Genomic DNA, 26,449 nt, shown 5'->3' with positions numbered 1-26,449 from the left:
AATCTCTGTACTTATTTTCTTAGTAATACTTACGAAATTTCTACTCAAATGGTAGAAATTACTAATTCTTATGACTTCATAGAAAAAATAAAAAAACCCAAATCTCAACCTTCTTTAGGTTATAGTAACTTACCTCTTAGAAGTAAAGTTTTTTTCCAACTCCTCATTGTGAACCAGTTTTGTATCCCCAAACCGCCATGATGATTGCAGATCACAGCCTAGATCAAGCTGGCACTGGGTAAGAGTATCATGTATGAAACTATACTCTCTAGTATTGGTGCAACAAGATGACAAGTAAACTAAAGATAAAGAAAAGGGATGTCGTTATTTGACTTTAAAACTACATCTTTGTACATCTACATAATAACATACATAACTATAATATCAAAACCAAAAATTGATATTGGTAAAATCCACATATCTTAAGATTTTACCAGTTTTACAGGCACCTGTGTGTGTAGTTCTGTGAAATTTTGTCCTTTGTGTAGATTCATGGCAACCACCATAATCAAGATACACTAGTGTTTCATCCCACAAAGATCTTCCTTGAGGTGTTTTAGAAATAGAATCATACTGATAACTGTATTCCCTTTTTCTACCTCTAAATCTTGAAAACTACTATTCTCCATCTCTATAAATTTTGTCATTTCAAGAATGTGTTATAAGTAGAATGTTTTAGTTGTGACCTGTGGACATTGACTTTTTTCATTCAGGATAATCCCTTTGAGAACCAACTAAGTTGTTACTACAATAGATGTTTTCTTTTTATTGCTGAGTAAGTACTCTACGATATGGATGTATCACAGTTTAACCACTCACTGGTTATAAACCTAAGTGGTTGTCTATTTTTGGCTATTACAAATAAAGCTTCTATGAACATTTGTGTATAGTTTTTTTGTGTGGATGTACATTTTCATTTCTCTGGGATAAATGCCCCCAAAGTGTAATTGGTGGGTCATTCGGTAGTTCCATGTTTAGGTTTTTTAAAGAAAAAAACTATTGAACTGTTTTTCAAAGAGTGGCTGAGGTATCTGATGTCTACCGGTTATATGACTTATTTTGTTTCTCCATATCTTTGCTAACACTTGGCATTGCTATTCTTTTAATTTCAGCTGTTTTAACAAATGGATAGTGATATCTCATTGTGGTTTCCATTTCCTTAATGGCTATGATGTTGAACATCTTTTTATGTTCTCATTTGCCATCTGTACATCCTCTTTGGTGAAATGTCTGTTCATGCCTTCTTCCTCACTAACTGGATTGTTTTACCACCTTTTTAAGCTTACTAATGAGTTTTGAAAGTACTTTATATGTTCTGGATATGAGTTCTTTTCATATATGTGATTTACAAGTGTTGGCAAGGATGTAGAGAAAAAAGAACCCTTGCGCACTATTGGTGGAAATGAAGTTCTTCAAAAATTAAAAATAGAAATACCATATGATTCAATAATTTCATTACTGAGTTTTCACCCAAAGAAAATGAAAACACAAATGTGAAAAGGTACAAGCACCCCCATGTTTGCTATAGCATTATTTACAGTAGCCAAGATACAGAAGCAGCCGAGGTGTCCAAGAATAGGTGAATGGGTAAAGAAGATGTGATACACACACACACACACACACACACACACACACACACACATATCCATACACAAAATGGAATATTACTCAGCCATTAAAAAGATGAGATCATGCCATTTGCAACAACATGGATGGACCCAGAGGGTATTATGCTAAGTCAGTCAGAGAGAGAAAGACAAATACCATATGATTCCACCTATACGTGGAAAATTAAAAACAAAAAAATGAATAAACAAAAAGTAGAATCAGACCTATACATAGTAAAACTGATGGTTGCCTGAGGAAAATGGGATGGGAGGATGGGCAAAATGGGTAAAGGGAAATGGGAGATACAGGCTTCTAGTTAAGGAATGAATAAATCAGGGGGAGAAAATGTACAGAGTAGGGAACATAGTCAATGGTACTGTAGCAGTGTCGTATGGTAACAGATGGGAGCTATCCTAGTGGTGAGCACAGCATAATGTATAGAATAGCTGAATCACTATGTTGTACATCTGAAAATAATATAACATTGTGTATAAACTATACCCCCCAAACCCAAAAACCCCATTTTCTTCCATTCTAAGTTTTCTTTTCACTTACCTGTCTTTCAGAAAGTAAGTTTTTTAATAGGGATGAAGCCAATTTATCTTTTTTTTTCTTTTTTTTAAAGTTTATTTATTTTAGTGATCTTTATACCTAACATGGAGCTTGAACTCACAACCCCAAGAAGAGTTGCATGCTTTCCCAACTGAGACAGCCAAGGGCTCACCCATGATTGATTTTGAATTATTTTTTGTGTGAGTTAGGGAGAAGTTCCTTTTCTTGCCTATGGATGTTGTCCAGTTGCTCCAGCATCATCTGATGAAAAGACTACTTTTCTTGATTGAATATAACTTTGTAAAAATTAATTGAAAGAAAATCAAATGAGCATATTAATGTGGGTCTATTTCTGGAATCTGTTCTGTTCCATTGATCTATCCCTCTGCCAATGCTGCACTATCTTGATTACTGTAGCTACATAGTAAGCCTTAGTACTGAGCAGAGTAATTACAAACAATTTTTTCTATTTCTAAATTGTTTAAGCTATTTCTAGTTTCCTTGCCTTCTCATGTAAATTTGAAAATAAATTTGTTTATTTAGAAAATGACTTGCCAGGATTTTGAGAAAAACTGCAATAAATCTAAATTCATGGAAAACCAGTATTTTCGTTAGGTTGAGTCTTCTAATCCATAGCACTGAGTCTTCTAATCTAGAAGTACACCTCCCTAATAACAAATCCTCCTTGATTTCTTTCATCAGCATTTGCAGTTTGTTTGTTTTTTTGTGTATCTGAGAGAGTGCCGTACAAGCAGGGTATGGGAGGAGCAGAGAGAGAGGGAGAGAAAGAGAATCTTAGGCTCCATGCACAGGGTGGGGTGGCAGAGGGGAAAGGGGCAGATTGAGAAGGAGAAGCAATATCCCTGCTGAGCAGGGAGCCAGATGTGGGGCTCCATCTCAGGACCCTGGGATCATGACCTGAGCTGAAGGCAGTCGCTTAACCAACTGAACCACCCAGGTGTCCCTTGGGAGTCTGATGTTTAACCAACTGAGCCACCTATGTGCTCTAATATTTGCACTTAAAGCACAAAAACACTATACATGTTTTGTTAGATTTATAAAAATACATTTCAAGTTTTGGGCTATTATAAATGGCATTATGTTTAATATTTTGATTTTCATGTATTCTTAGTTAATATGTATTCAATTAATTTTTCTTTTTTAATTGAAACAGCTGATATACTGTATTATATTAGCTTCAGATATACAACATAGTGATTCAACAATTATATAAAATATTCAATATTTTATTCTTTTTTTACGGCTGAGTAATATTTGTGTGTGTGTGAGTGTACATACACATACCACACCTTCTTCATCCATCCATCCATCCATCCGACACTCAGGTTGGTTCTACAGTTCTTCTATTTTGATCTTGCACCCAGGAAGCTTGATGAACTTATTAGAGAGGTATTTTTTCTTTTTCTTTTTTTTTTTGTAGATTCTTTGGGATTTCCTATGTAGAGCATTATGTGACCTTCAAACAGAAACAATTTTATTTCTTCTTTTCTTATCTCTGTCTTTAAGTTAAATTTATTCCATTTTGCACTGGCTACAATTTCCAGTACTATGTTGCTAAAATAGCAAAAGAGAAGGTTCTTGAAGTCTTCTCTTACAAAGCTTCAGTTGTTCACCTTTTAGTGATGTTAGCTCCATGTATCTTTCCTCCAGTTAAGGAAATTCCCCTGTTGTTATTTTGCTGGGTCTCTATCCTGAGTGTTGAATCTAGTTGAATGCTGAATTTAGCTGAGTGCTTTTTTTGGTAGTAATTAATATGATCATGTAATTCCTCTTTATCCCTCAGATACAGATTCACTTTCAAATATAAAACCAGGCTTGCATCCATGAAATAAAACTCCTTTGGAGGTAGTGAAAAATCATTTTATATACAGTACTGCTGAATTCTTATATTTTGTGTAAGATTTCTGTGCCAGTGTTCATAATGGATATTGGTATGTGTTGTTCCTTTTTTTTTTTTTTTTTTGTATTACATTTGTCTGGTTTTAATACCAGGGTGATAGTGGCTTCATAAAATTATTTTCTATGTTCTGGAAGAGGTTCTGTAGAATTTGTATCAACTCTTTCTGAATTTTCTCCAGTAAAACCATCTGGGCCTAGAGATTTCTTTCCAACAGTGTTTTCAATTATGAATTCAATTTCTGCAATAGTTATAAATAAATAAAGGTGTTTGAATAATCTACTTAGTATTGTGTGAATTTTATTACTTTGACTTTTGACAAACTGGTCCATTTCATCTAAGGTGTCAAGTTTATGTACGTAGATCTGTTCATAATATTTCCTTTTTAACCTCTAAATACCATGGGTCAGAAATGTTATTTCATTTTATTCCTGATAGTGGAATTTGTGGCATTTGTGTCTTCTGTCAGTCTTGCTAAAGGTTTGTCAACTTTTTAATCTTTTCAATCAACCAGATTTTTTGTTTCATTGACTTTCCTCCTTCTGCTTGTTTTGGGTTTGTTATTTTTCTTCTATTTTCTTAAGGTGAAACTGAGATTACTGTTATGAAATCCTTCCTATTTTGTAAATTTAATTCCAGTATAGATTACATACAGTGTTATATTAGTTTCAGGTGTACATATAGTGATCCAACAATTCTATACATTATTTAGTGTTTATAAGTGTGCTTTAAATCCCCTTCACCTATTTTACCCACCCCCCTCCCCCCTCCCCCACTGCTAATCATAAGCTTGCTCTGTATATTGAGAGTCTGGTTTTGGTTTGTACCTTTGTTTTCTTAAATTCAACATTATGATTTTCTTAAATCATATGGTATTTGTCCTTCTCTGACTTATTTTGCTTAGCATTATACTTTCTAGATCCTTCCATGCTGTTGTAAATGGCAAGATTTCATTCTTTTTTATGTCTGATTAATATTCCATTGTGTGTGCATGTGCATATATACCACATCTTCTTATCCATTCATCTAACAGTGGACACTTGGGTTTCTTCCAGAATTTGGCTACTGTGAATAATACTGCAGTAAACATAGAGGTGCATACATCTTTCACATTAGTGTTTTTGTATTCTTTGGGTAAATACCCAGTGGTGATATTACTTGATAATATGAAATCCTTCCTATTTTCTAATGTATTTAGTGTTATAAATTTGTTAGCAATCCTTTAGCTGTGTCCCTCAAATTTGATATGTTACACTTTCATTTTTATTTGATGTACATTTTTATTTCCCTTGAAATCTCATCAGTAGTTGGAAATGTGTTATTTACTTTTCATTTCTTCAGAGACTTACATATTACTTTGTTAATTTCTACTTTGCATATGGTCTAAGAACACATTCTGCAGGACTCCAACTCTTTTAAATATGTTGAGATGTGTTTTGTGGCCCAACATATGTCTATCTAGGTAGGTGTCAAATCAGCATTTGAAAAGAATGTCTACTCTGCTGCTGTTGGGTGAAGTTATGTACAAATGTCAGTTACATTCTGTGGCTTGACAGTATTAAGTTCTTCCATATTTTTGCTGATTTTTTGCCTTTATGTGGGGGTTAAACTCATGGGGCCTGAACTTCACAACCCTGACATAAAGACCTGAGCTGAGATCAACAGATGGATGCTGAATCAACTGAACCACTCAAGTGCCCCAATTGCTGGTTTTCTGTCTCAACAGTTTTATTTTTTTTATTTAAATTCAAGTTACATAACATATACAGTAGTATTGGTTTCAAATGTAGAATCTGGTGATTCATCACTTACTTATAATACACCCAGTGCTCACCCCAACAAATGCCCTCCTTAATGCCCATCACCCATTTAGCCCATTCTCCCACCAGCCCACCCACCTTCAACCCTTAGTTTGTTCTCTATAGTTAAGAGTCTCTTATGGTTTGCCTACCTCCCTGTTTGTATTTTATTTTTCCTTCCCTTCCCCTATGTTCATCTGTCTTATTTCTTAAATTTCACACATAAATGAAATCATAATATTTTACTTTCTCTGATTTATTGTGCTTAGCATAATACACTCCATCTAGTTCCATTCATGTCGTTACAAATGACAAGATTTCATTTTTTTGACTGCTGAGTAATATTCCATTGGAGTGTGTGTGTGTGTGTGTGTGTGTGTACACACACATCACATCTTCTTTACCCATTCATCAGTCAATGAACATTTGGGCTCTTTCCATAATTTGGGTATTGTTGATAATATTGCTATCAACATTGGAATGCATGTTCCCCTTCAAATCAGGATTTTTGTATCCTTTGGATATATACCTAGTAGTGCAAGTTCTGGGTCATAGGAAAGTTCTATTTTTAACTTTTTGAGGAACCTCCATACTGTTTTCCAGAGTGGTTATACCAATTTACATTTCCCTCAACAGTGTAGGAATGTTCCCCTTTCTCTACATCCTTGCCAACATCTGTTGTTTCCTGAGTTGTTCATTTTAGCCATTCTGACAGGTGGTATCTCATTGTCGTTTTGATTTGTATTTCCTTTATGATGAGTGATGTTGAGCATCTTCATGTGTCCGTTAGCCATCTGGATGTCTTCTTTGGAAAAATGTCTACTCATGTTTTCTGCCCATTTCTTAACTGGATTATTTGGTTTTTGGGGGGGGTGTTGAGTTTGCTCAACACAGGTTTGGGGGTGTAAGTTTGCTATAGATAATGGATACTCTTTATCAGATATGTTATTTGCAAATATCTTCTCCCATTCCAAAGGTTATCTTTTAGTTTTATTGATTGGTTCCTTCACTCTGCAGACACTTTTTATCTTGATGACTGATGAGGCTAGGACTTCCAGTATTATATTGAACAACAGTGGTGACAACAAATATCCCTGTCATGTTCCTGACTCTAGAGGAAAAGCTCTCAGACTTTTTTTCCACTGAGGATATTAGCTGTGGGTCTGTCATATATGGCCTTTATGATGTTGAGGTATGTTCCTTCTATCCCAACTTTCTTGAGAGTTTATATAGAGAACGGATGCTGTATTTTGTCAAATGCTCTTTTGGCATCTATCGAGAGGATCATGTTTTTATACTTTCTTTATTAATTTGGTGTATCATGTTGATTTGTAGATTTTGAACCACCTCCACAGCCCAGGAATAAATCCCACTTAATCATGGTGAATAATCCTTTTAATGTACTGTTGGATTCAATTAGCTAGTATCTTGTGGAGAATTTTTTCATCCATGTTCATCAGGAATATTGGTCTGTAATTCTTTTTATTGGGGATTTTGTCTGGTTTTAGTTATACCAATTTTTGAGAGAGGTGCACTAAAGTCTCCAACTACATTTCTTCTTTCAGTTTTAACAATTTTGCTTCATGCATATTGAAGCTCTGTTGTTTGGTGCATACTCATTGAAGTTTGCTATGTCTTCTTGGTAGACTGACCCTTCCATCATTATGCTCTATCTTTGTTCCTAGTAATTTTCTTTCCTCAGAAGTCTACTTTATTGAATAGTAATAAAGCTACTCTCACTTTATTTTGATTGTTTGCATGGCCTATCTTTCAGCTTATCTTTATTTTATTTTATTTTATTTTTAAAAATATTTTATTTATTTATTTGACAGAGATAGATCACAAGTAGATGGAGAGGCAGGCAGAGAGAGAGAGAGAAAGAGAGGAAGCAGGCTCCCTGCTGAGCAGAGAGCCCGATGTGGGACTCCATTCCAGGACCCTGAGATCATGACCTGAGCTGAAGGCAGCGGCTTTAACCCAGAGCCACCCAGGCACCCGCAGCTTATCTTTATTTTATAAAAATGTGTATCACTATATCTGAAATGAATTTATCTACAGTATATATTTGAGTCATGTTTTTAATATATTGTGTCAACTTCTGTTTTTTAATTGGTATATTTAGATCATTGACACCTAATATAACAGATATATTGGGGCTTAAGCTTGCCATCTCTGTTTTTTTTCCCTTCATGGTTCATTCTCTATTTCATTTTCCTGACCATCTACGGGTTGCTTGAACATTTAAAAAATTCATTTTTATCTATATTCATAAAAACTTTTAATTCTGAGGTTAACTGTAGATTCACATGTAGTTGTAATACATAACATAGAGAGAGCCTGTACCCATTCACACAGGTCCCTCCAAAGGTAGTATCTCATTTTATAATTATTTCCTCCAAACTCCTAGAGAATCACATCCCATAATGTTATAATTTTTCTCCAGTTGTCAGATACAATTAGAAAACTCAAGAGGGGGTGCCTACATGTCTTAGTTGGTTAGGCTTTGGCTCAGATCATGATTTTGGGGTCCTTGGATTGACTGTTGCATTGGGCTCCCTGCTTGGTAGGGAGTCTGCTTCTCCCTTTCCATTTCCTCCTGCTGGGGATCTCTCTCTCTTTCTCTCTCAAATAAATAAGAGAAGTCTTAAAAAAAAAAAAAAAAGAAAAGAAAAGAAAAAGAAAACTCAAGAGAAGGATGGCCCCATTAAATGTCCCTATATTTTGACTCTCCCTATTGTTTGTTCTTCATTCCTAATGTTCCCAGATTTTTTATTTTGACCTTTTCTCTTTAGGGAATTTTGTTTAACCATTCTTTCAGGTTAGATCTGCTGATGTAAAATTTTTAGTTTACTTCATCTGACAATGTTTATTTCACTTCTGTTCCCGAAGTGTATTTCTGCTAGAGACAGAATTCTGGGTTGACAGCTCTTTTCTTTCTACACTTGAAAATGTGTCACTTCCTTTGGACTCTATGATTTCTAGTGAGAACTCTTCTGCCATTCAAAAAATTCTTCCCCTATAGGGGCAAGTGGCTGGCTCAGTTGATAGAGTATGTGACTCTTGATCTTGGGGTCATGAACTCAAGCCCCTGCTGGAAGTAGAACTTACTTTAAAAATGTTTTTCTATCCGCCAAGAAGCCTGGGTGGCTCAGTTGGTTGGATGGCTGACCCTTGGTTTTCGACTCAGGTCACGATCTCAGGGTCCTGGGGTTGAACCATGTGTCAGGTTCTCCACTCAAAGAGAAGTCTGCTTGAGGATTTTCTCCCTCTCCCTCTGCCCCTTCCTCTGCATGCTCTCTAAAAAAAAAAAGTCTTAAAAAAGTTGTTTCCCTATAGATATATGGTTGCTCTAGTTGCTTTCGAGATTTTTCTCTCTTTAGTTTTTGGAAATTTGAACATGATGTGCTGTAGCATGGACTTTTTTGGGTTTATCTTATTTATTAAAGCTTATTCGGCCCTTTGACTATATAGGTTTTATGCCATTTTCCAAATTTGGGAGATTTTTAGCCAATATTTCCTCAAATACTTTTCCACACTCTTTCTCTTTTACTTTGGGGACACTGAGGACAAAGATGTTTAATCTTTTGTTATTGTTCCACATGTCCCTGAAGCTCTGCCAATTTTTTTCTATGTTGTTCAGACTGAGTAATGTCTATTGTTATTATCTTCGAATTCACTGACTCTTTCCAATGTCTTCTCAGTTCATCTCTGGAACCCATCCACTGAGTTATTTCAATGATTGTATTTTTCAGTTCCAAAATTTCTACTTGGTTCTTTGTTACATTTTCCATTTCTTTGCTGAGATTTTCTAGTCTTCTTTTGTTTCAAGAGTGTTCATAATTGCTTACTGAAACATTATAGTGGCTGCTTTAAAAGCCTTGTCAGATCATTCCAACTTCTGTTTCATCTGCCTATTGGCATTTGTGGATTATCTCGACTCATTTAAGTTGAGATTTTCCTGGTTGATGGTAAATGAATGATTTCAAAAAATTATATCTTGGTCATTTTGGATGTCAAGAGTAAGATACTCCGGATCATATTTAATCTTGGGTTTTAGCAATCTTCTACTGAAACTGAGCCAGCAGGACAATCTGCCAGTAGGGGAAGGCAGGGGGTAATCGATTCTTTAGTACCAGGTGGGACTGACATCCTGGCTCTCCACAGGGTCTCCAGTGACACTGTGGGGCTGCTTTATTACGTAGAAGTCAATGCTCCTGACTCAGCTTCCATGAACAGAGTGGGAGAGGGATGGGTGCTTTCTAATTGGCAGGTGTGATAGAAGCACAGGCTCCTTAGTTGGTCGTTATTGGCTCTACTCTAAGGGGTGGCTTATTATCATAGAGGAGGGGTAGAAAACCATGGACACTGCAGGGGCAGGGGATGGCAGGGAGGGGAACTTGTTACTGCCACGAAGGGGGGAAAGGTGTAAGTGGAAGTCTAAGTCCTCCACTTAAGCCTGTGCTAACAAAGGTGTGCAGGTTATATTCCACCCCCTAGTTTTTTGTAGAAGTAAGGTATTTATTGTCAACCAGGTTTCTATTTCTCTAGGATGTGCCTTTCCCAGTTCTTGGCAACGGAGAAGAGACTTTTTTGGGGGCTTTCTATGTCTGTTCCAGCTGGCATTCCTGGACTGTTGGCATTGAATCTAAGACATGGAGGAAACAAAAAAATAAAATCTAGAGAACTTACTGCAATGACATTCTTGATTTCCAGGGTTCTTAGCTGGTCCATTTTCTTCTCTAAACTTTTCAAAGTCTTCTAATATTTGTTTTATGATGATATCCAGAATTTTTAACTGTACTTATGAGATATGTCTGTTCCATGAACGTTTGTGTGTATACGTGTGTGTTTAAGGAATTAAAGGAATGACTTAACCAAATTTTATATAGTCAAAATAAGACAAACATAAACTAAGAATCAAAGAAATGCAGTAATAGTTATGAAATAAACCTATTTCTCATAGAGACAGTATATATTACCTTTCCCAGCTGTCCTTCTGATCTTGGGAATAGTGAATTTTTTCAGAGGATTGACTTCTACACCAGTAACTAATAAAGGTTCACCTGTTGAGTTCATTTTCCATAGTGTCTTGTGTTTAGCAATCTCTTTCATTTCCATTTTGTTGGTGGCCTAAAATCAAACCCAAATTATTCAACAAAAGGTCAATAAATACACAAAAGGCAATGGCAGTAAAAAGTTTAAAAATTCTTACATGGAATTAAACATATATTATTGGTCACATTCACAACCGATTCCAATCTCAATTTGCCAGGTTACCGAAAATAAAAAATGAACTAACGACTTTAGCTTTTCTGTAATTTTTTGAATATTTATTTTATAGTTTCTAATAGTTCTTTTCTATGTAATTTATGTAACTATAATTGGATAAACCAAAAGTCTGTGTTCCTAAAAAGCTTAATAACTTCCAATTTTTGTTCACATTTGGTAAAATTCTTGGCAAACAGTCTATTTTTTGAAGTATTTTGCTGACACATTTCTGTGAATAGAATGATATTCTCTAAATCAGAATCTCTGCCTCGGAAGAAACTTACTAAAGTTATAAATTAACTACTGCATGACTATCCCACAATTGCCTAAGCAGTCACCCGTAACCCCACTGGCTATTGTTCCACAGCATCACTCTAAATGGATTAAGACCTAATATATTATCATACTAGTAACAGATTTCTTTTCTTTCCTCCTCCTTTCTCTCCAGCCCTACCTCCCCCACCACCCAACACAATAATTCTTAACCTTTCAAGTAGAACTCATACTAGGTATTGAAGGAGAGTTATGGAGCCTACACACAGAGAAATATATGTAGACATGGATCTTTCATACCATTTCATAATATGGTTCACAGGCCTCCTGACAGCTATCAACTGTTTGGTTCAAACGTAGATCATAATCTACATTAACAGCTGCCAAAATTCTATAGACGGATCACAAAGGAGAAGATTCTACAGAAAGTTCACAAAAGATCTTGCCTTCAATCTCCACTTCACCATTTATGAAAGACAATCTTACAACCTCCCATTCAAACATGGATCAGAATAAGAAATGGAAAAAGAGGACAGAGACCTCTAGAAATACAAGAAAATCAGACTTTTTCTCATCCAGTGTCAATAATAGACACTAGTAGTGTTGCCTCCTAACAAGAATACCCTTCAGATATACTAGCTTGAGCCACAGTGCCTGGCTGGCTCAGTTGGTAGAGCACATGACTCTTGATCTTTGGGTTGTGAGTTTGAGCCCTGTGTTGGAAGGGAAGTATAGCTTATTTAATAACTTAAATTACCAAAAAAACCCCCAAAACCCTCTTCAGTTAAGTATACTATCAGTTAAATAAGAGCCAAGTACTGCAACAATACTCAATATTGCCTTTAGCTACAGTTAAATTCTATTTTCAGTAAAGATGAATACTATCTCAGCTCTGTGGTTTCTTATAAAATATTCCTCTAATAGAATTTATTAATAAAGTAGATCTCTGAAATTCACTGATTTTGTTCCTTAGTGCTTAGAATAATACTTAGCCACAGAGTAAGTTAAAAAGTCTTTTTTTTTTTTTTTTTTAAAGTAAGCCCTATTCCCACCATGGGACTTGAGCTCATAACCCTGAGATCAACAGTCACATACTCTACTGAGTGAGCTAGACAAATGCCCCTCAAGGTAGTTAAGTTAAAAACTATGATGAAAGATGAATATTCAGGGCACAATGGTATTCAATGTTTTTTATTAAATAAGTTGCACCCAGCAATTTTTCAAGTAGGAATAATACTTTTAAACTTCAGCCAAACCAAACAGCCATGTTAAAGTAGTAACAAATCCATATATTCATTCATTCATATATCACAATTCCATAACCATTATATTTATACTATCTTTATATACATATGAAAAATTTTTTCTATTACATACTGCAGAATATATACAATAGTTCTATAACCACTGTCCATGTATTTACATATATCACTTATTTTTATATATGTAAAAATAAAATCAGGAAGTCTGAATTCTGACTATTCATGCTGAGGCTATCCTATTAGGTCCTGGGTTATTCTAGGTGAGCAGTAGAAAGAGAATCATTAGCCATCAGGGAAATCAAAATCAAAACCACACTGAGATACCTCCTTACACCAGTTAGAATGGCAAAAATTAATAAGGCAAGGAAACAACAAATGTTGGAGAGTATGTGGGGAAAGGGGAACTCTCTTACACTGTTGGTGGAAATGCAAGTTGCTACCACACTTTGGAAAACAGTATGGAGGTTCCTCAGAAAGTTAAAAATAGAGCTACCCTCATGACCCAGCAAGTGCACTATTGGGTTATTTACTCCAAGGATACAGATATAGTGAAAAGAAGGCACACATGCACCCCAATGTTCATAGCAGGAATGTACACAATAGCTAAACTGTGGAAGGAGGAGAGATGCCCTTCAACAGATGAACAGATAAAAAAGATGTGGTTCATATGCACAAATGGAATATTACTCAGTCGTCTGAAAGGATGAATACCCACTATTTGCATCAACATGGGTGGAACTGGAGGAGATTATGCTAAGTGAAACAAGTCAAGCAGAGAAAAGCAATTATCATATGGTTTCACTCATATGTGGAACATAAGGAATACTATGGAGGACATTAGGAGAAGAAAGGGAAAACTGAATGGGGGGAAATCAGAAGGGGATACAAACCATGAGACACTATGGACTCCAGGAAACAAGCTGAGGATTTCAGAGGGGAGGAGAGTGGGGGCATGGGTTAGCCTGGTGATGGGTATTAAGGAGGGCACGTGCTGGAATGAGCATAGGGTGTTATATGCAAATAATGAATCATGGAACACAACATCAAAAATTAATGATGTACTTTATGGTGACTAATACAGCATAATAAAAAAAAGAAAGAGAAAAATCAATTTTAAAAATTTCAGGAATAGTTAATGCACAGGGCACAGCACATATTAAGTTCTTAACAGATACTTGAATGAATGAATGAATGAATGAAAGAAGATCAAACAAACCAAAAGCAAAAAGGTTTCCCAACAACTAAAACATCTTTCATATAGGACTTGTATATTATGAGCAGATTTAAGCTAATACATTTAAGGATTATACAAGGGGCGCCTGGGTGGCTTAGTCAGTTAAGCATCTGACTCTTGATTTCAGTTCTGGTCATAATCTCAGGATTGTGAGGTCATAATCTTAAGATTGTGAGATCCAGGCCTCAGTTAAGCTCCATTGCTCAGCACAATGTCTGCCTGAAATTTTCTCTCCCTCTGTCCTCGCCCCTGCTTGTGCTCACTGTCTCTCTAAATGAATAAAAAAAAGTACTATACAAAAAATTCTAAGAAAAACTTACTAAAAGTGATTCAAGAAGGAATTAAAAGAATTCATCATCTTAATACTATTAAGAAGAAATTAAATGAGTAGTTACAAATGATTATGAAAATAAAAATGATATTAATGTATCATAAATAAGCAGAGTACATCCTAGAAACACAAGGGAGATTTAGCAATAGAAATATGTACATTTCATTTACTACATAAACCTTCTGAAAAAGAAAAGTGATTATCTCAATAGATGCAGAAAAGCATCTTATCAAATTCAAAATTCACTTATTTTTTTAAAAAGTTTCGTAAAGAGGAATTGACAGAAACATAATTTGATGAGTATGTACCAAAAATTTATGGCAAATTGCTAAATATCAGAAGCACTACCTTTTAAATCAAGAATAAAACAAGAATGGCTTTGTTTCCCTTATTTCTGCTTCCTTTCAACAGTAGGCTGTTAGGATTTTTTTTGTCTAAGTAAAATTCATTCTTCATCCAACACTTCAAGTTTTCTCCTTCAGGCTGAGACACATTATTTCACTCCCAGAAATTCCCAAATCTTTTTCCTTTCCTCTTTAGCTTGCCTTTATACCTTTTATTTCACAGGGGCAGATGGCAAGAAAGGCAAAAATCATGTTTCTAATTTTGGTTCTACCATTAACTAATAATATTATGACAGGCAAAATGCCTAATTTCTTTGAGACTAATAATAGTATCAATACCTCCCACAGAGGTCTATTTTAAAAGAATATCTGGGGAAGCCTGGGTGGCTCAGTCAGTTAAGTGTCTGCCTTCAGCTCAGGGTTTGATCCCAGGACCTTGGGATCTAGCCCTGCATCGGGTTCCCTGCTCAGTGAGGAGCCTTCTTTTTCCTCTCTCTCTGCCTGTTGCTCCCCTGCTTGTGCTCTCTATAATATTTGTACTGGGTTTCCTAAGACCATCACCAAACGCTGAGGACTTGAAATGCTTGGAAGATTAGAGATTACTGAATAAACCCCAAAGTCTTTTATCTAATTACTATAGGAGTCTTAATAAGAGAATTAGGTATTTCAACTGAAAAACTTCAAGCCCTAGAGTTTCTTTAATAAGTTTTAACTGCTATCACTTATGAAAAGGTTTCCTAACATAAATTAACTGAGAATTCCAGATACACAAAGCATTAATGAGAAAGTTTTTTTCAGTTCTCCTTCAAACTTTTTATATGAGTCAGCTTGTTATTAACTTTAAAATCTTTGAAAGTTTGTTGATCTCTCTTTAACAACAAAAAATGCCTTAGTTTCAGAATTTTCTGGCAAATAATACTGCTCTATTCTAACTTATTTTTACAATTACCTTTTATTTGTGCCAAATACTGATTTTCTATTCATTTTCCATCCCAAAATATACTTGAAAAAAGTCTATTTTAGAATATTACAGTAATTACTGTAATGACGATACGTAATGATCATCAGCAAAGATCGTTCATTCCTCTTCTAGTAGTCTCAGGACAGAGTTCCCGATGAATAAATAAATGATGAATAAGCAACATTCTCAGAACTTTAGTCACAAAAGTAAATTCTGAGTTCTTCTGTAGAATGCTAAAGGGTTCAGACTAAGAATTATTTCTGATAAACAAAAGGTTAAATCAGATCATACATATGATAAACTACATATACACTTAGTGGAATTAAGCCAAGAATCCCTCAGTTAAAACTACACAGTGCAGAGATGAAATATATTTTTGCCCTATTTTTCATTTTACAGATCAGGGATTGGCAAATTATAGCCTACTCTTAGTTTTCATAGGGACTACAAGCTAAATGACAAAAAATCAAGAATAGTGTTTCATGTCACTTAAAAATTACATGAAATTCAAATCTAAGTTTGAATTAAGTTTTACTGGGACATAGCCTCAATCTATCTATCGTCTACAGCTGCTTTACTATTAAAAACCATAGCTGAGTAAATGTGACAAGAGACCCTATGGCCTACAAAGACTAAAATGTTTACTATCTAACCCTTTATAGAAAAGTACACCAACCCATTAGAGATGAAGTAAATATCAAATAACAACTAAATATCAAAGATTTGGGACAATAAAAACTAAGTTTCATGATTTCTGTTTCAAGACTCTCCTATTATCTCTCCAATGAATTCTGAATTTCATCCCGACTCACTTTGCTTCTCTGCCCAAAAGCATTTAAACAAGTTCAAACCTGATCATTTTTAAAACAAAGGAGAAGGGGGATCTGGGTGGTTGAGTCAGTTAAGTGTCCATCTTCAGCTATGTCATGATCCCAGGGTCTGGGGATAAAGCCCCCACTGGGCTCTTTGCTCAGTGGGGAGTCTGCTTCTCCCTCTCCCTCTGCCCCTCATCCCACTTGTGCTCTCTCTCTCTCCCTTAAATAAATAAATAAAATCTTTAAAAATAAAAATAAAATAAAAACAAAGGAGAATCTGCTAGATCACATTTGTCCTTATTTACATCAACTCCCACTCCTTTCTCAATCTATTTCTATTTCCAACTCCACCTCAATAGCGATCTTCAGTCACCGGTGATTTTTCACATCAGTATCTCACTCATTTAAGTACACTTCTGGCTCATAACTTACTTGGCCTTTCTACCTTCAATACTGTTGACTAATCTGTTCCTGAAATAATACTCTTCCCCTGACTTTTGTGACTTCATAATCCTGACTTCAGGTGGTGCTTTCTCAGTCTTTTAATAATTCAACTTTATTTGGTTTTTATTATTAATTAATTTTTACTTATATAAGGGAAATAAGAGAATATTCTCTTCAATTTTTTTTAGTATTTTATCAAGCTAATTTTAGACAACAACAAAAAGAGAATCTTGTGGTTTTAATTTGCATTTCTTTCATTACTAGTGAGGTTATTTTTTTCCTATCACTCGTTCCTATCTTTTTCTCCATTTTTTCTTTTTACAGGTTTTTAAATGATTTGTAAGGACTCTGTGTACAGAGAAATTAGTTTTTGTCATAATAAGTGTTACAATATTTTTGTCTTAATTTATGGCATTTGTTTTCCATAGCAAAATTTTAGTTTTTGCGTAGTTTAATTTCTCATTCTATTATTATACTTTTTATCCTATTACCAGCAGTGTGTGAAGAGTTCTAGTTGTACCATATCCTCACTTCATTTGATACTAGCAGACTAGTATCTGCCAATCTGGTATCTGTCAATGCTATCTCACTATGGTTATTTTGCATCTATTTGATTTTTGATGATACTGAGTATATTTATTGGTCATTTGTTTTCTCAAACTTGTGATATCCTGTTCAAGTTTTTTACCCACTTTTCTATGAAGCTATTTATTCTATAGATTTGCAAAAATTTTTTTCAGATCCTAGCTCTTCACCAATCATACTTGTTGCAAATAACTTTCCCTCTTTTTTGAACTTATTTTTTTACTTTTTTGAACAAAAATATTTAATGTAGTTGAAATTATGAACTTTTCCTTTAGATTTATTTTTGGTTTTGATCAAATTTAAGAAATTATTTTCCCCAAGGTTTATATAATCTTCTCTATTCTCTTCTAAAAGTTGTATAGTTTTGTTTTTTACTTTTAAGTCTTTAAATCACCTGAAATTCATTTTGGTCTGAGGTAAGTAAGAAGGGCTCAATTTTTCCATATCAGTATCAAATCATGCTAGCATTTACTTGAAAATTTTTTCCCTGTTTATCTATGATATCTTTAACATAAATCAACTTTCAATATATGCATGAATTCTAGGCTCTCTGATTTGTTTTACTGGTTGATGTTTTTCTGTATTCCTGCACCAACACCATACCACAGAGTAATTGATATATGTTTGGACAAAACCAAAAGAAAAGAAAAAACAAATCTTGTTCTTCTGAATCATCTTTGCTTTTACATACATGTTTTAAAATGTCTAATAAGAAATCTTGCTTAGGCTTTAATTGAAAATTCACTGAATCTACCACTGATCAAGGACATCATTTTACTAGTCTTCCTGTCTTAAACATGGGCTATCTCCCCACTTATTCATGTCTTTAATATCTTTCAGTAAAGCCTTATTTTTTCCATGAGGGTCTAACCTGTTTTAAAGAGTTTATTCTAAGTTCTTCATAATTTTAGAATTACAACACGTTATCTTTTTAAAAAGTTTTATTTATTCACTGCTAATGTTTAAAATGGCATTCAGGATGATAATAACGACTAACATTAATCTGGTAACACTTATTAGGAATCAGACACTTATCTAAGTGCTTTAGATATATATTGACCCATCTAATCATTATATCCCTATAAGATACCTTTATTATAAATTATGGGAAAAGGTTTAAGTTAAATAATGTGCTCAAAGATACATAGCTAGGAAGTGTTTGTTGAATCTGAAATTCAAAGCAAGGCAGTCTGGCATCAGAGCGAATGCCCTTAACTATTAGGTAAAATGACCTTCACTGAAACTTGTTTCTATGCATTGACTACATAATAACCTTGTTAAGCTCCTATTAATTCTAATAATGTGTCTTCATAAACAACTACAACCTCTCTGATTGATGAAGGGCATATATTAACGATTTTCTGTTTACTTCTTTTTTTTCCAATTACTACACCATTTATTTCTTATGCCTGCCATGCTGGGCAGGCTGCAAGTTCTAACATATGTCAAATATAAATGATAATATCAGGTGCCTTGGTCTTTACCCTGGACTTAGAGGGAATGTTTTAAATCTTCACAACTTAATGACAAATTCTATTTTTTTTTTTTTTAAAGACCTGCTGTATCAGGTTAAATTTTCCTGGGTATAGAATTCTAGACTGATTGCCATTTTCTCTCAGCATTCTTAAGATATTATCCCACTACTTACTACCATCCACTGCTCTTATTAAGAAATCACCTCCAATCTGTCACTCATAAGTAAAGCTTTTTTCTCTGACAACTTTTAAAAATCTTTGTCCCTGGTATTCTGCATTTTCATTATAACATTCTAGTATAAGTATATCAGGGACTTCTTGTATTTAAGGTTTGGTAACTGTAACATTTATATGAAATTCTCGGCAAATTTATCTTTGAATATTGTTGTGGCATTGTTTTATTTCCTTAGAACTTCTAGTTATCTACGTTCAAATTTCTACTTTATTCATGTTTCTTAACCCCTTCTTCATATATTTTATAGCTTTTTCCTAGGTTGCATTCTCAATAAAGTTGATTTAAAATCACTAGTTGACTTAACACACATATACATGCACTTTAAAAAAAGAGTGATATAATACCTGACTTGTATGCTTTAAAATTACCCAGTTTCTAACTGCTGAACCTTGAAAATGGGCTTCATTATAGTATTCTATTTTCATATATGTTAGAAATTTCCATAATAAAATAGAAGAATAAGAGTGTTTTGCTAAATGTGAATAAATTATCTTTAAAAAGATAATATTAGTTGTCTATGGAGAAAGGAACCCTAGGGGATTTAGGAATGGGGAAGAGAGAGATTTTTCAGTTTATGTCTTATTACCTTAATTTTTATCTTCACAAATTTATAAGCTCTTAAAAATGAAAATAATCTGCTCACTATTGTAACAGAAAGTATAAAATATCTAAGAATAAACTTAAGAAATTGCCTGGCTGATAGGAAGACTTCTAAAATACTGAGGGACATAAAGGATTTGCTTAACGATGGAACATGCATAATTTATTCTTGAGGAGGAGTTCTTATTATTGTGAATATGCAAAATCTTTCTAGGTTAAGTCCTTCAAGTTGATTCAATCCTTAGGTTGACAAAAATAATACTAAAGGATATATGGAAAAAGAAAACAATCAAGGAAATTTGAGACAGTAACTAGAGGACAGAAACTGGCACTATTAAATATTATAATTTATTTGATAATTACAGCAATTTTAATTAGCTGGGTATACAATCACTCAATTAAATTTAGGTTTTATTACTAAGAAAGAGGATAGTAAGTAATAGGCAACTTAAAACTATAGTTACTGAGACAAAAACAAAACAAAACAAAACAATGGAACATCACAGGCAGAAAAAACACCAAAAAATCCCCAGGATTTTGAAGATGCTAATATTGATATTTCAAATCAGTGGGGAATCTATATTTAAAGAGTACCTAGCCACATGGAAAACAAAAACACAAAATTTTAAAACTACAATAAAGTATATTTTTTCCATACCTTGCAGATCAGAAAATATTAAAGTCCTGACAATATCAAATGCTACAAAAGGTGCAGAACAACTAGAATTCTCATATATTTCTGGTGATTGTGTAAGCTGGTACAGTCACTTTAGAATAAAATTAGGCATTATCTTGTAAGCTTGAAGATGTGCATTACCTTCTGACCTAACAACTCCATTCTCTAGATATCAAGCATCAATTCACAAAGTGTGATCCAAAAACTTCTGAGGATCCCCAAGAATATTTCAAGGTTTCAGCAAGGTCCTCTTTACAACTATCATCTGTGAGGTCATATTTCTTCATATTCTCCAACCAAAACAACAAAAACTCTGGAAGACTAAATGCAGAAGCAGGTATGAGAATTCACCTGACTTCTATTAAGCCTGATTTGCAATAATGGAAAACAACAGCACTCTACTTTGGGAAAGAGTTACTCTTCATTGAAATATTACTTATATCAACATGTGATGACTGTGTTATTTCTAAATGAAAAATTAATATGTTAAAAATGTCTTGATTTTAATGTGGTACAGTAAACATTAATAGACGTAATCCTCATTAACAAAAGTTCTTTACGTCTTAAATTTGAAGGGTGATGAAAGGGAACCTGTATAAAGAATACATTTGGTTTTGTCCTGTGCAAAGAGCTTCAAAAACCCTTGGAATTTCCTGAAAGAACTGATTTTGTTATGATAAAAGGTGACTCATGGTAGGCCCCTACATAGCTTCAGAATGGGGGCTGATCACCAGAAAGACCATGTATGTGATCAGAGGGTTGGGACTTTCAGTTGCTCCACCTGGGAAAAGGGCAGCAGAATGAGTTGTTATATGTCCAATGATTTAATTAATTGTGCCTCTTAATGGAACCCCAATAAACACTATACACTAAAGCTCAAGGATGCTTATTGATTGGTGAACACACTGATGTGCTGGAAGGGTGATGTTTCTAGACTCCATGGAGAGAGGACATGGAAGCTCTGTGTTCAGGAACCTCCCAGACCCCATTCTATGTATGTCCCTGTAATGATCTGCAATTTTAAGTACAGTGCTTTCCTGAGTTCTGTGTATTGTTCTAGTGAATTACTGAAACTGAAGGGTTTGTGGGAACTCTTGAATTTTTAACTTGGTCACAAGTGTGAAAGGCTTGGGGAACCCACTTGTGATTGGCATCTGAAGTAAGGGCACACTAAGCTCTTAACTTGTGACATTTGCCACTAAACCCAGGTGATTAGGGTTTTGTGTGTGTATGTGTGTTTAGAGAAGGAGTTAGAGACAGTGAATGAGAGAGACAATGAGAGAAAGAAGGGAGGTAGGAGCAGAGGGGGAAAGAGAGAGGGAATCCCAAGCAGGCTCCAGGCCCTGGGCAGAGCCCGACATGGGGCATAATCTCACTACCCTGAGATCACGACCTAAGCCAAAATCAAGACTCAGATGCTTAACTAACTAAGCTACCCAGGCTCTAGTGGTTGGTGTTTGAACTGGATTGCATACACAGCAGTTAGGGTGGAAACAGCAAATTTTAAAACCCACATCTCTAGAAACCATTACCCCAGAGAAGCTCTTGCATATGTATACCTAAAAGCAAGTAGACACATATTGTATGGAGCACTGGGTGTGATGCATAAACAATGAATTTTGGAACACATACACACAAAATTAAATTAAATTTAAAAAAAAAAGAGAGAAACAGATTACAATGAAGCTAAAAAACACAACAGCAAAGATGGAATGGAAGCATATAAAGAGACTGCAGTCAAAAAGGTAAAAAGGGGCGCCTGGGTGGCTCAGTCAATTGAGCATCTGACTCCTGATCTCAGCACAGTTCTTGATCTTGGGGTTGTAGTTTAAGCCCAGAGCTGGGCTCCACAAAGGGCATTTAGGAAAAAAAAAAGGGGGGGGGGTGGGTGTTAAAGAGTGTGTCTGCAACCTAACACAGTGGCCAGTATTGCTTTCTGGTAATGAGTTTTCAAGTGGAAATGAAGCATTATACTGAGGAGACCAAGAGTAGAAAGGTCCAGACCCATGCAAAGGAATGGGGTGGTGACAGAAAACTGGAAGGGGTTATTCCTTCTGATGCCATAATAAACAAATAGAACACTCAGAGAAAAAATAGGAATACTGGAGAATTTTCAAAGCTCTCCAATAGATGAGGCTGAACTAACATAAAGAGCAAGGTCATAATCAAAAAGATAGTGATCTATGTCATGAGAAGAAAAAAAGCTCATACCCAAAAAAACATACAGCATAATGAACACCTAACTACACACGGAATTCAGTAAAAGTCTGTTAAATGGCGGGGTGGGGGAACTGAAGAGGAAAAGTTAAACAGTACATTGTTTTTCATGGACTAGAAGCTTATAACCCGTTGAAGGAACAGAGAATGTCCCCAAATTGCTGTCAGTAAAATCTATTAAGTAATTCTTTTGTTTCACTTACAGAATGTTGTTAACTTTTGTCTATCAATTTGGGTAGCAGCATCTGGCTGAGCATCAGATTTCTTCTGATTTCAGATTCAACATCTATGTAGCCTTATTTGAAACACTTTTCCCATTAGATAAGTATCCAAAAGTTTATATGTCAATACTTTGTGAACACATAATTTATTTTTTATTGTTTTATTTTATGTTTTGAGACAGAGAAAGAGCAGGCATGAGTTGGGGGTGGGGAGATAGGAAGAGAGAGAATCCCAAGCAGGCTCCACAGTCATCGTGGAGCCTTATGTAGGGCTTGATCCCACAACCCCAAGATGATGACCTGAGCCTAAACCAAGAGTTGGATACCCCACTGACTGAGCCACCCAGGTGCTTCTACACTTCATGAACACATACATTTAAAGAAAGTTCAATTTCATCAGTGTAGTGACTCAGGAAATTCTATCTTTAACTGCTTTTCAAGTTCTTGAGGTTTGGCTTAGCAGGAGAGAAGGATGCTGAGAATGCCTAAACATAGAAAAATGATAATCACAAGTTGGTTTAAAAAAAAAAAAAAACTGCCCCTCTGGGGCACCTTAGTGGGTAGAACATGCAGCTCTTGATCTCAGGGTAGTGAGTTTGAGCCCAGTATTGGGTGTAGAGATTGCTTATGTAAAACAAACAAACAAACAAACAAACAAACAAAACCCTGCCCCTTAGTCTTACACACAAAAGGTAGAAATTATTAAATAAAAGATGTTTCTAGAGCATCTCCATCTTCTTCATATAAGATTAATGGAAAACTTAAAATAAAGGAAGCTGGAGTAGTTTTATTATACTTTAAATTTTATTTAAGATGGACATCAAGACTATCTTATTTCTTTTCTGGTCATCTTGTTTATTCTGCCACAGCCAAATTTCAGAATCTTTTAGAAAGAGTACCATGTAAATATCAGCAAATCCTTTTGGAAAAGATGAGCCATCTGTTGAGTCCTACCTTCCCTTGGGGCCATTGCTATGAATCAGACACAAGGGTTTATAGTAACTACACTGTAATTCCAGTAGCTACCTAGACTCACTACAACAAATATTGAGGAAGATTAAAAAAAGAAAGAAGGGCGCCTGGGTGGCTCAGTGGGTTGAGCTGCTGCCTTCGACTGGGGTCATGATCTCAGGGTCCTGGGATCGAGTCCTGCACCGGGCTCTCTGCTCAGCGGGGAGCCTGCTACCTCCTCTCTCTCTCTCTGCCTGCCTCTCTGCCTACTTGTGATCTCTCTCTCTGTCAAATAAATAAATAAATAATCTTAAAAAAAAAAAGAAAGAAAAGAAAAAAGCCAACATAATTCCCAAGAGAATAGCTCTATTCTGTTGATACTTGTTTTACTGAGACGTAGAAGATTTAGACAAGTAGAACCTGTGTGCTTCTGAAAACCAGTGCCCATATCAAACACTTCTCTAGAAAGATATACTGTATCAAAAGAAAAATGTCATACGTTAAAATGAACTATTTAGCTAAACTCCCAGAGATTTATAGTAAAATTATACCAATTTGGACTACTAGGGAAGAATAAAATCTTACTACCTGGGGGTGAATGTAATAAATGTATTATGAAATGTTGACCAAAAAAAATCTGAGAATTATCAAATAAAATTAAGAAAAGCTCTAGACCATTTCCTCACACCACACACAAAAATAGACTCAAAATGGATGAAGGACCTCAATGTGAGAAAGGAATCCATCAAAATCCTTGAGGAGAACACAGACAGCAACCTCTTTGACCTCAGCTGCAGCAACTTCTTCCTAGGAACATCACCAAAGGCAAGGGAAGCAAGGGCAAAAAGGAACTATTGGGACTTCATCAAGATCAAAAGTTTTTGCACAGCAAAGGAAACAGTCAACAAAACCAAAAGATAATTGAAAGAATGGGAGAAGACATTTGCAAACGACGTATCAGATAAAGGGCTAATATCCAAAATCTATAAAGAGCTTAGCAAACTCAACACCCAAAGAACAAATAATCCAATCAAGAAATGGGCAGAGGACATAAACATACATATCTGTAAAGAAGACATCCAGATAGCCAAGACACATGAAAAAGTGCTCCACACCTCACTTGGCATCAGGGAAACACAAATCAAAACCACAATGAGATACCACCTCACACAGGTCAGAATGGCTAAAATTAACAAGTCAGGAAATGGCAGATGCTGGTGAGGATGCAGAGAAAGGGGAACCCTCCTACACTGTTGGTGTGAATGCAAGCTGGTGCAATCACTCTGGAAAACAGCATAGAGGTTCCTCAAAAAGTTTAAAATAGAGCTACCTTACAACCTAGCAATCATTAGGTATTTACCCTAAAGATACAGATGTAGTGATCCAAAGGGGCACGTGCACCTGAACGTTTATAGCAGCAATGTCCACAATAGCCAAACTATGGGAAGAACCTAGATGTCCATCAACAGATGAATGGATAAAGAAGATGTGGTATATATACACAATGGAATACTATGCAGCCATCAAAAGAATGAAATCTTGCCATTTGCGACAACACGGATGGAACTAGAGGGTATTATGCTTAGCGAAATAAACCAATCAGAGAAAGACAACTATCATATGATCTCCCTGATATGAGGAAGTGGAGATGCAACCTGGGGGGTTTGGGGGGTAGGGAAAGAATAAATAAAACAAGATGGGATCGGGAGGGAGACAAACCATAAGAGACTCTTATTGTCACAAAACAAACTGACGGTGACCAGGGGAGGAGGACAGGGAGAGAGTGGTGGGGTTATGGACATTGGGGAGGATATGTGCTATGGTGAGTGCTGTGAAGTGTGTAAACCTGGTGATTCACAGATCTGTACCCCTGGGGCTAATAATACATTATATGTTTATAAAAAATTTTTTTTTTAAAAAGAAAAAAAACTAAGAAAAGCTCTCAGATTTGTTTTGAAGACTTTGCTAAGATTGAACAAGCAATTTTTTCCCCAAATGCAAAAAAGTCAGGAACTGATCACAGCAATTAGTTAAAACATTCACAGAAAAACACCTTAAATTCTCAGGCCCAGTTACAAGTAGCTGAGGCTCACCTGGCTACAGTTAAAAACTCCTGTGACTTAACAATCCAACTTCTCACTTTCCTACCAAATTGTCTTTATGAAATCAGCTTGAAAAAGAATCTTTTCTAAGTATTTATGATACAACTAAGAAAGCACTCTATATAAGAAATCAGCAAACATGGTTTCTTGTCCTGATTCTGTCACTCACTAAATGTGTGCTCTAATGTTACTCTTCTCATCTGTGTTTCACTAAGACCTAAAGCTGTATTGTAAACTATAAAATATTTTGCTTCCTCCTATACCTATCCCTCTTTCTACCACTTTCAGGTTCTATTTGTTTACATTCTTTCTGTGGTTCTACATAGAGGCCTATGCAAGAAATAGTACCATGTATGCAAGTTGATGTCATAAAAGTCTGACAGCTTCACAAGTTAAAGAGCCTTACTAGAAAACTTATTTCCTTAGAGTACTTCTATGATAATGGCACTTTTATTTTTTATTTATTTATTTTTTTTTTTTTTTTTTTTTTTTTTAAGATTTTATTTATTTATTTGTCAGAGAGCGAGCGAGCGAGAGCGAGCACAGGCAGACAGAATGGAAGGCAGAGTCAGAGGGAG

At 35.3% G+C, this 26,449-nt stretch overlaps 1 protein-coding gene across 7 annotated transcripts in view; it reads right to left on the bottom strand.

Moving 5' to 3' along the window:
* Nucleotides 1–26,449, bottom strand: part of TEX15 (testis expressed 15, meiosis and synapsis associated) — an 87,560-nt gene that overhangs the window by 47,385 nt on the left and 13,726 nt on the right. For 3 of the 7 annotated variants that reach the window (XM_082715058.1, XM_082715056.1, XM_082715057.1), the window contains 2 exons: nt 10,857–11,007; nt 134–299 (listed from right to left, as the gene is read on the bottom strand). In XM_082715058.1, coding sequence (XP_082571184.1) covers nt 134–299; nt 10,857–10,995 — 305 coding nt within the window. In that variant the 5' untranslated portion in view covers nt 10,996–11,007. Of the gene's footprint in view, nt 1–133; nt 300–10,856; nt 11,008–11,631; nt 11,697–11,718; nt 11,765–15,538; nt 15,669–16,670; nt 16,750–26,449 lie in introns of those variants that run through there. The other 4 variants (XM_082715060.1, XM_082715059.1, XM_082715055.1 and 1 more) reach the window with 4 other exon arrangements.

Source organism: Mustela nivalis, assembly GCF_964662115.1.
Source record: "Mustela nivalis genome assembly, chromosome: 20".
Taxonomy (NCBI): domain Eukaryota; kingdom Metazoa; phylum Chordata; class Mammalia; order Carnivora; family Mustelidae; genus Mustela; species Mustela nivalis.
This window is presented reverse-complemented; position numbering and strand designations above follow the sequence as displayed.